At 47.1% G+C, this 12,557-nt stretch overlaps 6 protein-coding genes and 1 non-coding gene across 9 annotated transcripts; 5 read left to right on the forward strand and 2 right to left on the reverse strand.

The window, feature by feature from the left end:
* Positions 1–2,118: 2,118 nt before the first annotated feature.
* Positions 2,119–2,919, forward strand: FOIG_09726 (uncharacterized protein; the record flags this gene model as incomplete). Its single annotated transcript, XM_031210008.1, has 2 exons — positions 2,119–2,189; positions 2,670–2,919. 2 exons carry the CDS (start codon positions 2,119–2,121, stop codon positions 2,917–2,919), a joined length of 321 nt encoding a protein of 106 aa, XP_031060259.1.
* A 285-nt stretch (positions 2,920–3,204) lies between these two features.
* On the forward strand, positions 3,205–3,276 carry FOIG_09727. Its single transcript has one exon. It is a non-coding gene; the product is annotated as a tRNA-Pro (tRNA).
* Positions 3,277–3,454: 178 nt separating this feature from the next.
* Positions 3,455–4,493, reverse strand: FOIG_09728 (uncharacterized protein). Its single transcript, XM_031210009.1, has 2 exons — positions 4,241–4,493; positions 3,455–4,192 (listed from the first exon to the last, which is right to left on the reverse strand). Exon 2 carries the CDS (start codon positions 4,138–4,140, stop codon positions 3,661–3,663), a length of 480 nt encoding a protein of 159 aa, XP_031060260.1. The 5' UTR covers positions 4,141–4,192; positions 4,241–4,493; the 3' UTR covers positions 3,455–3,660.
* A 1,529-nt stretch (positions 4,494–6,022) lies between these two features.
* FOIG_09729 (uncharacterized protein) lies at positions 6,023–7,350 on the forward strand. Its single transcript, XM_031210010.1, has one exon. The coding sequence runs from the start codon at positions 6,163–6,165 to the stop codon at positions 7,084–7,086; it is 924 nt and encodes a 307-aa protein (XP_031060261.1). The 5' UTR covers positions 6,023–6,162; the 3' UTR covers positions 7,087–7,350.
* Positions 7,351–7,801: 451 nt separating this feature from the next.
* On the forward strand, positions 7,802–9,045 carry FOIG_09730 (uncharacterized protein). Of its 3 annotated transcripts, none has more exons than XM_031210011.1 (2): positions 7,802–8,169; positions 8,217–9,045. In XM_031210011.1, exons 1-2 carry the CDS (start codon positions 8,106–8,108, stop codon positions 8,906–8,908), a joined length of 756 nt encoding a protein of 251 aa, XP_031060262.1. In that variant the 5' UTR covers positions 7,802–8,105; the 3' UTR covers positions 8,909–9,045. The 3 variants fall into 3 exon arrangements, with proteins under 3 accessions (XP_031060262.1, XP_031060263.1, XP_031060264.1); XM_031210012.1 differs by having other exon boundaries at positions 7,802–8,026; positions 8,133–9,045; XM_031210013.1 differs by having other exon boundaries at positions 7,802–7,968; positions 8,133–9,045.
* A 1,261-nt stretch (positions 9,046–10,306) lies between these two features.
* Positions 10,307–11,546, forward strand: FOIG_09731 (uncharacterized protein). Its single transcript, XM_031210014.1, has 2 exons — positions 10,307–10,387; positions 10,434–11,546. Exon 2 carries the CDS (start codon positions 10,666–10,668, stop codon positions 11,323–11,325), a length of 660 nt encoding a protein of 219 aa, XP_031060265.1. The 5' UTR covers positions 10,307–10,387; positions 10,434–10,665; the 3' UTR covers positions 11,326–11,546.
* Positions 11,547–11,903: 357 nt separating this feature from the next.
* FOIG_09732 (uncharacterized protein) lies at positions 11,904–12,200 on the reverse strand (the record flags this gene model as incomplete). The annotated part of the gene is made up of 2 exons (XM_031210015.1): positions 11,904–11,993; positions 12,063–12,200. The coding sequence occupies 2 exons, from the start codon at positions 12,198–12,200 to the stop codon at positions 11,904–11,906; spliced, it is 228 nt and encodes a 75-aa protein (XP_031060266.1).
* Between the last annotated feature and the right edge of the window lie 357 nt (positions 12,201–12,557).

Raw genomic sequence — 12,557 nt, forward strand, 5'->3', positions numbered from 1 at the left:
CGCTGTTCGGGCAGGCTGACCGCGAATGGTGAACAATGGTTGGGCCAGGCTGACACGCCTCATGGACTGGGACTGATTTGGCAACAGCGGCAAGTGGTTCTATGAGTCGGCGGATCCCGGTATGCAAGGCAAAATATTCTGTCGTATGTGTGAACTCTCTGATATAGAGATGTAGCCGAATGGATTGGCAATTACAAGGAGTTTATACTGGACGGTAACAGTAAAGCAAACAATGTGTTCTGAGCAATAGGCCCTCACATGATTCGTATAACATTCTTGCTACATCTTCATTTCTACTCATGCGTCCCAAGCCTCTGAAAAAGCCCAGCTCCTTCCATCACTTATTAAATTTGCGCCATATCCATCCAACTACCACTTCGCCGCACAGCCATCAAATACCATGGTTGTCAATTCAACCTCAATAACACACCAGATGAATCCAAACCCAAAGAGTAGCATCGGCTGCGTGTACTGAGGCCAATCTGACCAATGCACCAAACAATAGAGAGACGGGAAGTTCACGTTTGTGACAGAAGGGCAATGAAAGAGCGGATTGACATAGCGAGACCCGCCGAGCACATATTTGGGGACTGCCAAAACTAGTTCCGTTGTACGACGATACTAGCGAAGCGATTATGTATAGCCAGTGATAAACGAAGCCCTCGTGATCATGGCGTCACATCATCCAGGAAGATAACCGCTGAGACAGTAGATAGATGATGAGGAGAAGTTGGGATTCAAGTCCAAGCTTGAGTCCATAAGAAAGATGAGTGTGTAGTCCCTCAGACTATGAAGCTTATGGGGCCGGCTGCCATTTATGCTTTATCGCTGAGTGAAATCGGACATCACTCAGGTGAGTTCCATCAGTCTGTCAATGGTATTAGAACAGCACGAATGTCCCTTGAAGTCAATGGTTACTCACCCACGCAAGCAGTTCCACAGATCCCACAGCAGCGACCTGGAATGACCCAGACTTCCTGTCCAGCCGCGGCGCAAGTCGGGCACCGAACGCCAGGCATCTTACTGTCGACGATAACTGTTGAAGGCATCTTGCGAAAAGAGAGATAGATTATCAAGCAAGTTGTGCAGTGTATTGGAGATATAGATAAAGATGACGATCAATCAGAACTGAGGCACGGTTTTATCATCTGGTTGCTGTGCCCCTTATTTATGTTTCATATCTCAATACCCTGAGTAATACCCGAAACAGCGCTCCGTCCGGTTCCTCCCTTCTGATGGCTTGAGACATATCGATCACATGTCATCCGAGTGTCTCAGATTCTAGATCGGTATTTGCAGATACGATAAAAAAAGCCACATATGCGCCTTGATACGGAGTGGCCGTCTTACAAAAAGCAACATCTTCAGCTCAGCTCTAATCTATCCCTTACATTAACCAGGCTGTGCTTGGATGGGGGCATACCTCAAATCCCTTGCATCGGCAATTGCCTAACTACGGCCCGGTCGATTCCGTCATCCAGTCCTGGTCTGTTAATCTCCGATGCCCAGCCTCATCGCTGTAGGATCTTGTGTAGCCATGGGGTGGGGGTGACCAGTGTTATGACGCGTGCTCAAGTTCCAGTAGGTGCATTCCATGAATCAAACGAGGATAATTTGAGTATAAACTTAATTATCCGTCATACTTGCATTTAGTTCTAAAGTGCACGTCACTTGAATCACTTGTTCTCTGCTACAGCCCTGCATGGAGCCAGCTGAAAGTATGTTTTTGTCTCTTTCATGTTGTACGACGCGAATTGGCTGAGCCATTGGATTTGTGGCTGTACTGATGCCCAGTGACCATATTTGCTTTGGCCCTGATACGGATACTAAATGCGGCCATCCCTTAATGGTGACTTGCTCGCTCTTGGGTCCGCTCGCCATATCAGCCACAACTCAAGATTCCAAGACACTCCTCCATAGTTTTGTCTAATGTTGGGTACACGCGTACCATTTGGTAGGGGCAACGTTAAGTAAAGAGTAGTCTAGCTTTGGCATATACGGTCAGTTTAGTCTTGGGAGGGGCGAAATGCAAAGCAAGTGAGAGAAGCATAGACTGCACACCATCAATCTCCGGGTCTTGTTTTATCCATGTAGAAAGAAAAGGCAGTGCTGTCCGACATGTCTTTGCTATCTAGATACTTCAGCCTAGAGACCAATAGGCGTCCATTTTCTTTCATTTTGTTAATGGAGTTTGTCGATGTATTACGATTCGACGTTACTGTTGATACTTAGGCTAAGCCTAAAGTTCTTCTTTAGTATTTCCAGGTGTCATATTGGAGAACTGACCTTTCGTAGAATTAAGCCAAGACTTGGTCTAAAGACGGTAAATTAGAACAGGGAATATGTTCTGTATACTTCACCTCGAAGAACAACAATTTCGGACAAAGAGGTCTTGAACGCTACTCAGATTCCGACATATTAAAATCGCCGTAACAGGTATATATTTCTCAAACTTGCGCAATAGTTGTCTTCTTCTTAATCCATTTTGCTGCAAGTTCACCTACTACTACACCACAGCATTCTCACAATCAGAAGCCATCAATATTATTCAGCATGTCTCGCTAGGGATCATCTTATTTCGATATTGTGCCTCAGTGACTAACATCCAACCATACATGAATTCAAACTCAAAAAGGAGCGACTGTTGGTGAATCTCTGACTAACGTTAGCATCGACAAGGCTATAGATGAGATTGACGCAGAGAGCGGCTGTGAGAACGACACTCCTGTCATTGAGAAAAAGCTTATAGTCCCTGCAAAGCGAATACAAGCACTTGAGGACCAACGTACTACCCAGCAGAACAAGATGAACAACCTCGAGAGCCGACTTGACAGAACTACTGTTCTTTGTACCTCACTGTTCTGTATTAATATCGCAATCTCTGGAGTCATGCTTCTGAAATTTATAAGCAAGCAGTGACCAGGCTAGGTGATATTGAGCTCATGTCCAAATACTAGACGCGGATTAGTTGAACATCTATGCATTACTGATGGTGTCTTGGATATTTATAGAGACTCTAGGTAATATACAAAACAGAATATTCACATTGAGCGACAAAAAACAAACGATCTGCAGTCGCCTGAGAGTGAGATGATAGCTGTTCAAGATGGCATTGCCAAAATTTTAAGGAAATTGCTGGAGTTGAATGCTCCGTTGAATATAAGGTTTCCTTATTGAGCTTTCTGATATCTGATTACTAAAATCGGCTTCTTGGTCTAGAGGTATGATTCTCGCTTTGGGTGCGAGAGGTCCCGGGTTCAATCCCCGGAGGAGCCCTTCTTTTTGCTTTTTCTTGCATTAGGCACAAGTTCTTAACAGAGTCAGATCCGGTCAGCGAGAGCTTGGGAGCAAGCCACGTTGTTCTTGACGTGCTAAGAATCAGTATGATAACCTGATCAATTGACACAAGTCCTGGAAAATAGTAACAGCTGTTTGGTCACTAAGTTAATCAACACGCCGTAGGAATGACTGTATTGTTTGCCATAGAATTAAATGCTGTAATGACTCTGAAAATGTCCGACGCTAATGAGATCTAACTTGGGTATCCGTAAAGTGATGCAACCTCTATTATCCCTGCACGTTTCCAATTCTTTTGTGACACCAAAAGCCAATGTAATATCCCCCCTTCCTCTCACTGTCTGATCATCAGCTCCACGTCTTTCACTTGGGATTGTCAACCCAGCTTGCATAGGGTACTGCGCGTCGCATCTCGCGCAGAGCTTTGGAATTTCGAGATTCTCCAGGGATCCGACGGGCGACTTTTCGTCGTGCAGGCGCCGACGCTCTAGTGTACTGCGGCTCAGGAGAAGAACCAAAAAGGGAAGGGGAAGCTGTTGAACGATGGCTTGGGGGGCTGATTGACTGGTTGTTGACGTGCCCAATGGTCAAAGGGGATTGGTGGCTGCGTGGAGGGGTGGTGTCACCCCCGGCAAGTTGGTTATCGTTGTCACTAGCCTGATCGATACGACGGCTTTGCAAACCCTTCTTGACCACGATGAAGTGGTCTATCTCTTTGAGTTGCGCGATGAGTGGGTTGTCAAGCTCATGGTCCTCGTCAAGGTGCTCAATGATACCCCCATGAATGGCTAAAGCCATCTCCCACAAGTAGTCCAAACGTTCTGCGTTTGTGGATTCCACCATCGTGAGTGGGGTCTGAAGCTGTAATGTTTTATGCAAATGTGGTATTGGCGGGCTAGATCGTTAGTCATAGTTGCGCTGGGCTGGGGTCTGCACTACTTACACTAGGGCAATAGTCAAGGCAGCGGGAAATGAAGGAGGGAGACGGCAAGTTCAGTAGTACGAGCTGAGCAATGTCGCTTCAGCAATAGTGAGAAGGAAGTTTGTTCCTGAATTCTTCAAGAAACAGGAACGTCACCGTTTAAGTATATGGTCCTGAAGCTTCGCTGCAGTCCCTACTCTGCGCCTCCAAAACATCACAGCAAAGAAAAGACATCGTTTCTGCAACGGAACCCGGTATGTAGACACAACCGATGAAGAATTGCATATTGAATGAAGCACTAGTTGCTTGAAGACCCTTGCCTTTCGCGCCCACTTCGTACGTGCGGTCAGAGTTGTCATTGTTACGGAGGTCGGGATGTCCGTCGACTTCAGGTTCTGTCGGTGAGAGTGACTCACTTTCCGGTTAATTCTCTTAGCCCTTTATGGTGATGTATGCTAAAGATATGTGTGAAGACTGGCTGTGGCGGCCTGGGCGTAGGGGTTGACGTGGTCTCCTTTTATAGAATATGATATGTTATAGTTGATGAGGACAGCCTGGCATGTAGCTCTGTCGCGGCAACCAGAGGCATCAGGTAAAGCTGAAGTAGCATGGTAGCCCCCTCCTCGTTGGCAAGTCTTCTGCTGGCCTCCAATATTGCCAATAAAGAACAGTGTTGGAGATTGATGTAACAAGGAGGTCTTACTTAGCAGGGCATATACTATGAAGTAATAATATAATTACATCTACTATGTTTTATAGTAGGGCCAATATAACATCTAGACGGAGCATCTAAGGGTAACGTTTCATAGTTATGTTGAGGCTATTAAAAAGACTTCAGATTTCACGCAAAGGCAAGTTGCCGATAGCTTCACATTATTGTCTTATTGCTCATAGATGCAGGGTAAGACATTTGGTTGAACAGGCAAGAGATGCACGTGATAGATAAGAGCTGATAAACCCTGGAATCGTTAGTGCATTCGGTGACGGAATAACCTCAAACCAAGGCTGTGGGGAAACTTAATTAAACCAATTCTGGACGACAGCTGGCCAAAGCCAATAAGCATTTGCATCCCAATCCTCCACACTTACCACCTATAACAAGGCAACTGTTTGGCAGAATGTATAGCAGCTACATATCATCAAAGGAGCTCAATTAAACCTGCAGGTTTCTGAGAATAATATAATATGAGAAACTAGCCCGATGCTGTGAGGAGCACGAATACAGGGACATCAGCCCTGACCTCAGCTTTGCTGTAGACTTAGAAAACAATATGAATAGTGATCCATATCAGTTGGCTTGGGGTTCAAGTAGCCACTGATCTGGCATACTGTTTGCTTATTGGTGACAATAATTAAGAGTCTCCGCCATTGCAGCTTATGACAGGGGTACCGACATACTAATATGCAAGACATGCAACCTTCAGAACGAGATCTAGGCCTCGGTACAGGGTTTATTAAAGCTCCATCATGTCATAACCCACATCATGCTCGTTGAATTGGATGTGCAATGCTAAGCATGCAGCTCTTGTGGTTGTCCCACGACCGGCTCCCCGCATGCTTGATCATGACTGCCAAAGTTTTCGTATGTAACTGGGCCGGATAAACCCATGATCTGATCATATCGGTACCATATTGATCTAGGCCAAAATTGTTACCCCTGAAAGCAAGGCGGCGGCTAATCACGTTGATGCGTGCTGCAATTGACCTCCAACGCCAGGTCGCACGATAATGGTAAAGGGTATTCATCCGAATTGATCAATAACATCGCTTATATCTCCATCATGTCCTGTTTATTGAGTAATTTGGTACTGCTAGGTTCTTTTCTCATTACTCGCAAAAACAGCTATATTGGTTTTAAAAACCCTTGCATTTATTTATATCGTTGCAGTGAAATACATCCTTGGACAGCTATATCCAGATTTCGCCTGTACTTCCACTTCCAAATGACTTCAATTATTGACTGGGGCATTAATACTCAAGATGAGCCTGATTATGGCCTCTCTTGGGGAGACATGCCTGAAGGTCTACACCCATGGGATTGGGACATTTCATCCAACACTCTCTACAACATATGCGCAATGCCTGGGACATTGATACCGCCTTCGTCCTCCGAGTACTGCGAGAGCGATGCTATTACGGGCAGCATGCTGAATGATGAGGGACTGTACTCTGCACCGTTATCAGGATCTCTGTCCAGCACGCACAGCGTCGAGGAATATTTTCAATCTGAAAGTCGAATACAGCAAGAATGCCTGTATGAAGAGGCAACCTTGGGCATTCTGCAAGACCACCACGGAAGCTTAAGCACTGCCACCGATTCGATCCCAAACTCGACTCCACCTGAGGTCAGCGCTAGCATCAAGACCCGCACGACCCCGGTTACAAAGGCTGAGGGGAAGAAAAGAAACAGACGAAAGCCCCGTGACAAAAAGAACGCAAGAAGGACGAAGACTGAAATCAACAGGGAAGAGAAAAAACGGTACATGAAGGTTTTGGAGAGGAACCGAAGAGCTGCGGCGAATTGTCGTGCGCGAAAGCAAGAGCAACAAGACAAGTTGAACGCCGAGCTGGAGAAGCTTCAGGACCGGCACAAAGAGCTATTTGCTTCCTGCAACGAGCTGAGGGAAACAGCTTACCAACTAAAGCTCCAGCTGCTGAGGCACGGCGACTGCGGATGCGCCCTCATTCAGCGATTCATCGCAAATGAAGCAGTCAATTCCGTCGAAACTCTGATTTCGAAACAATCTCCCTCCAGCAGCCCCAACTGCACCACTGCGAGCACCACTGTCAGTGCCAGTGCCAATAGCCCGAGACGAGGACTGGGCGGAAATAACGGATGGGATAAACCACCTAGCATGTTCCCATGAAACTGGAGTCTTGTGGCTGTTTTAGTGGTAGATGCTGGTGATGAGTCTCTTATCACGTTATGGTCTGGGTTAGGAAAAGAATGATTCAATTTGTTTGTACTGTGGGCATTAATGCTGCATTTTAGTTACGCCAACAAGGATGGAACAACTCGTTTTATCGTCATAGGGTAATTAGCCAAACTTTGAATACAGCGACGTGGCCAATAATTGGTGTTGGACGCTGAGACTAGTTCAACAGCCGTCAGTAACCGGACGCTAAGTTGGTTGATAACAGATAAGTGATGTAACTGTCGAGCTCGGTAAAAACATTGGGTAACCGCTGCCTGAAATGATGGATATCGAACCATGCCAGTCATATTGGTTAGCTTCTTCAATAGCTTCTCCAGGACCGAGATCGAGATCACCAAGACCCTGATGGTGATGAAACGCATGAATCCCAAACGCAGACAGCTATGTATACTGATATCAGGTGATGTGGCTTGGCTGCATCTCACCACTATTTGCCATTATCGTAATGAACGCCATGCCCCGTAAGTCTTTAGCTTTGTTGGGCAAGCGGATGCAACTGCAGCGAGGTCTCGACCCTCGGCTAGAGCCCAGCCACGAGGAGAGTCGAGACCGCCTAGCGCATTGGGGTAAAGTAGGTCGGAAAATATTAGGAAATAACAGAAATGGATATGCCATATCGCAAGATTTGCGTATCACATACCAACGCCACCAGCTCCGGGCCGTTTTATATAATTCTTTGTGCCAGAGGCATTGAGCTTGTGTCTCCCCTTCTAGACATCGCCATTATTGGATGCACAGATTATTATGAGCACCGCTGCGATTATTCCAGACTTTAACGGTTTCGAATGGGACGGACCGTCATTTTCCTCCAAGGTAAGTAGCGGTCGGTATTCGACAGATGCAGGAAGACATGAACGCTTGTCGCATTTAGGTAATCTCCAATCATTGCACAGTCTCACCTTTCCGTGTGGCCAAGACACTGGTGCTCTCACAACACCTTGCCACCCCTCATGGCAATCCAGGCTGACACCTCACAGTCGACATTCGATAATATCCTCAGTCAATTCGAGCAGGGTAAGATGCCCATGGCCTTATCGAATGCAGAGAATGACCCTCTACAGACCCTGTGTTCCTCGATCCCTTGTACCAGACACCTGGTTATTATCTTCGGCCAATGTCACCCATCCCCAACATACTCCTCACCCAAATGCCAAACCCCTCTTCAAGTGAGCTGCACAAGACAGAAAAAGCCTCCTCTTATATCACCAATAGCTGTATTGGGAAAGATGACCTACCTGCACAGGGCGGAGAGGTGCCGCAGTCGAAGCATTCCAACAAGAACCTCGATTCATCCTGGACAGATATGAACCAGACAAAAGTCCTACCGCCAGCACTTACTACGGGGCTTTTGGAGCGACGCGACTCGACAATAAGCAATAAAGAGAGCCTCGTGGGCTTGGAAAAGACTCCCACTCAAGTAAAGATGCGCTCGGCATCACGCAGGCCAAAAAAGGTCGGCAAGAAACCCGCACTCCCTGCGCATATCGTTCAGGCTAGGCAGTGCCATAACGATGTTGAGAAGCAGTATCGCACCCGCTTGAAGCAGAAATTCGAGCGACTATTGGCGGTGCTCCAAGCTTCAAAGGTGAAGGACGAGTCCGGCGGCGAAGGAGATTCGGAAGCACCGGACTGTGGTTACAGTCGAGGGGAGGTGTTGGATTTCGCAAGGCAGCGCATCCTCGCCCTCGAGGAGGAGAACAGACGTCTGTCTGATCAGGTACAGCACCTGGACAGACGCTTTACGATCGTATAATGACACAAGAGAAGCTGGATGTCGGCAACGACAACATGTACATAGGTAGTGCTATAAGATGTTTTTGGATGTGAGTGTGGCTAACCACTCACTTAAGAGATGTTTTTGCTTTGCGTGAGACACTCTGAGGTCCGTGCCCTCCACTTGCAGCAACTGACGGAACAACTGCTCCGTGGCGTAAACGTTGTCCGGTTGCTACATATCTTTGATGCTCGGTAACAAGGCTAGCATTATCCGCCGGGCTCAAACTGGAGCCCATGGAGAGGGCAAGCCTCCATATGCTAATCTTGAGACTAAAAGATACTAAATTCGACTGAAATCGGCAAATTATGATTGAGCTCCCCAGTACATCCGGCAGATAGTAAACGCCTTGTAGCTGGTCAATAGAACACAGGATTGGTTCTAGTAGGATATCTAAACATTATCTATCCGCCCATTATATACATGGACCTGCTGTGGCCTTTCCAGTTTACAAGCGCTGGCAACAAAGTTATGAATACATACAGGGCACGTATCATGTTCCGCAAGGTACCACGCTGCGATACAATCAGAGTGAAAGATATGCTCACAATCCAATTGGCGAAGCATGTCCGTGTCCTTGACCTCACCCAAACAGATTGCACTAGACCCAGAGCGGGCGATTAGTGAGTGGCGCCGAATGGTGACGTGTCCAGAGACATACCATGTCATGTTGAAGGCTGGTACAGCCCACGAGGCGTGAGCATGGCTCATGATGTTCGACCTCATGTCTTTGCTGGTTTTTGGAGGAGCAAGGGAGTCGAGGTGCGGCAGGTCCCGACGCTGTGAAGAGCTTGATGACACTGTGGTAGGCGATGTTGCTCCAGAGGATAACGAAGACCTTGGCCTCGCCCACCTATAGACTCTTTGAAACTATTAATCTCTGAGGCTCTTGGCAGTCAACAGGCGGCAAGACATACTTGGGTAACCCTACCAAGAACATCATTGTCAAAGCCATAATTGGGAGCAGGATGGCAGACAACCACGCCAGCATCCCATCGCTTGGGGCTGAGTTCTCAGGGCTGCCTACGTCGGTGGTGATAGGGCTAGACATGACTGCTACAGTATGAGGTAGAAAGATGTTCCCGCGCCGGGGGGAATGGCAGGGATGCTGTGTTTGATATGACCTTTGACCTTTGACCTTTGAATTATTCAGTAAAGACGCGATCTAGACCTGCTGAGGCTAAGGGTCATGATATGATATGATATGGCTGGCGTGACAAGTTATTAGTGTTTGTGGCGTCAGCATCATACCACGAAAGCGGCGCAACATGGCACGATAGACACCCCTCCTTCAACCTATCACAGATCGTGGAAATTCCTCCAACGGCATCTTATACTCTCAATTTGCTGAATCTCTCGCTTCAACAAGTGACCGCACACCAATCTGTTCTTGTGGCTGGTATATGACAGCTATACATATCATGAGAATAAGCGGCCTTTACATTGAAAACAAATCATGTGAGGATGTTTTGTTGACAAATCATAAGACGCTGGACGGTTGCAGTGGCTCTACAGCGTGACGACTCCACGGCATAACGAATGAGAAATAGTTGAGGCAATGTCCACCATCTGGTCACTATCATGATGTGCTTTCCTTGAAGTCGAGATGCAGATCGATCAGTTGAGTATATTTCTATAAGGTCCCTACCATTACTAGCAGCGCCTTGGATTCAATAAAAAATCTATTCATTCAGCAATTACTTAGTAATCTGTCCAGTGAATTATCATCTATATGAATGTTCTTCATCATGCAGAACAGTTCTGAACTTCTCTACCACATCATCTTGACCGTCATCGAGTTTCACCTCGAACCATCGGGGTCCCAACGAGCTATCTACATTCTTGGCACACGCGCGACGATCGAAGCCGCCAAAGACTCGGCCTTCAAGGTCCTCCATACGCTGAGATACAACCCTGATGACTTTGTCGAATACGCCGTCCATTCACGCCATGTCGGAACCTGGGATCACGGCGACGGCGTTCTCATCTACGCCAAAGCTCCCGCAGGCCAGGTATTCCTTGTCTCTATCCAGGCAACGCCTAACACCGAACTGCTCCAAGCCGATCGGGACGGTGCCATTCTGCTACCCCATGGAGTACCTTCGCTTCACTACGTGACGCAGACCGTCATCGACTACAACAAAGACCGGACCGGCTGCGTGCAGCAGATGCAGATAGAGGGGACGTTTGTTCACCGTGCAGATGCGAGAAAAGCAGCACAGAAGCTGCTTGACCCTCTCGACTATGTAGAGTATGACACGCCGGAGAAGATGAAGGGGGAGTGGCCATATGGGGAGGACATCCTTATTCACGCAGTCGCGGAGACTGGAGAGAATACCACTATTGAGATCAAGACTGTTGTTGATACGCATCACAAGCATGGAAAAGATATTTAAAGGGGATTCATTAGTGAAGAGTTGTTGGCGTAGCGGATTAGTAAGGCATTGCTTCTTTGCCTAGGTATTATGAACTTTGGTTAAGAAATTGTATAACTATGATGGGACTGGCTATTTGGGACTCATGTTTCTGGATTAGAATCTTTGTTCTTGTCTCTTAATTGAACACTCTCTGGAAGTCTCTTTTAGTGAATTAATAAAAGGAAATATCATTAGCCCGGTTTGTCTACATGATTATATACCGCAGCCTCTGCTGCAATCAAGTAGCAATATGGCCAGCTATGACTTAGAGAGTAGGCTAACATCTAGACATCGTCAGGTTTGTATAAGACATTATATCTCCAGGCGCGTATATAATAAAGGAAAGTACGTATAAGCGTGATTTGAAAAAAGAGCCTATTTACAAGGAGCTGCTTACAGATTCTCACTAGCCAGCACAAGGAATTGACATGAGGATGGGTTGATCAGCGCATTCGTATACCGCACTGTGCAAACTTCCAGGCTTAAATACCAAAAAGATCAATGGAGCAAAGCTGCGAGGAAACAATCATCCCGAGCCAATACTGGCCAGAAATGGTCTAGAAGTGAAAGCCAGGGGGCACGCAATACGGCGAACCATTCTGCTTGTTAAATAGGCAAGCCGTCTTCGGAGGACAAGCACCGGCGAGCTAAAGGCCAGACGCCCCAGTTAGCTTTTCCTTCCTTGTCAGCCGCCGCTAGGAAACGGAGAGGCTTACCACCCAGGTACGGTCGATGTTGCAGACCTGCCAGCCCTTGAGGTCGGCCGTGCACGAGTAGGTTCCAGGCGTGCAGCCCTTGGGAGTGGGGACAGCAGCTGCGAAGGCAGCCATGGTGAGAAGAGGGATAAGCTTCATGATGGGAATTGCGTTTATGTGTAACGAGTGCTGATATTTTATGATGTTGAGTGAATGTTGATGATGGAATTGATTTGGCTATGATAAGGTGTTTTATATTTGACTGAAGAGCCTCTGGTATCACCATCTGGTGATGCAGCTGCATAGCCTCTATGGCCTCTTCCCAGTGACACCGACAATATAACTCGACCACACTCATCATATAGGCCTTCTATCACGAGCTGGAGTTTGAATTTGAAGTGATTCCATCATCTACCAAAATAGCAACGTGCCGGTGCTGTCGCATAGAGCTAATACAAGCTTGGGTCATATGGTGAGTTGAAGGGTCCGTCAGATCAGAGACCTCCGCTATCATGG

Source organism: Fusarium odoratissimum (assembly GCF_000260195.1).
Source record: "Fusarium odoratissimum NRRL 54006 unplaced genomic scaffold supercont1.16, whole genome shotgun sequence".
NCBI classification, from domain to species: Eukaryota; Fungi; Ascomycota; class Sordariomycetes; order Hypocreales; family Nectriaceae; genus Fusarium; species Fusarium odoratissimum.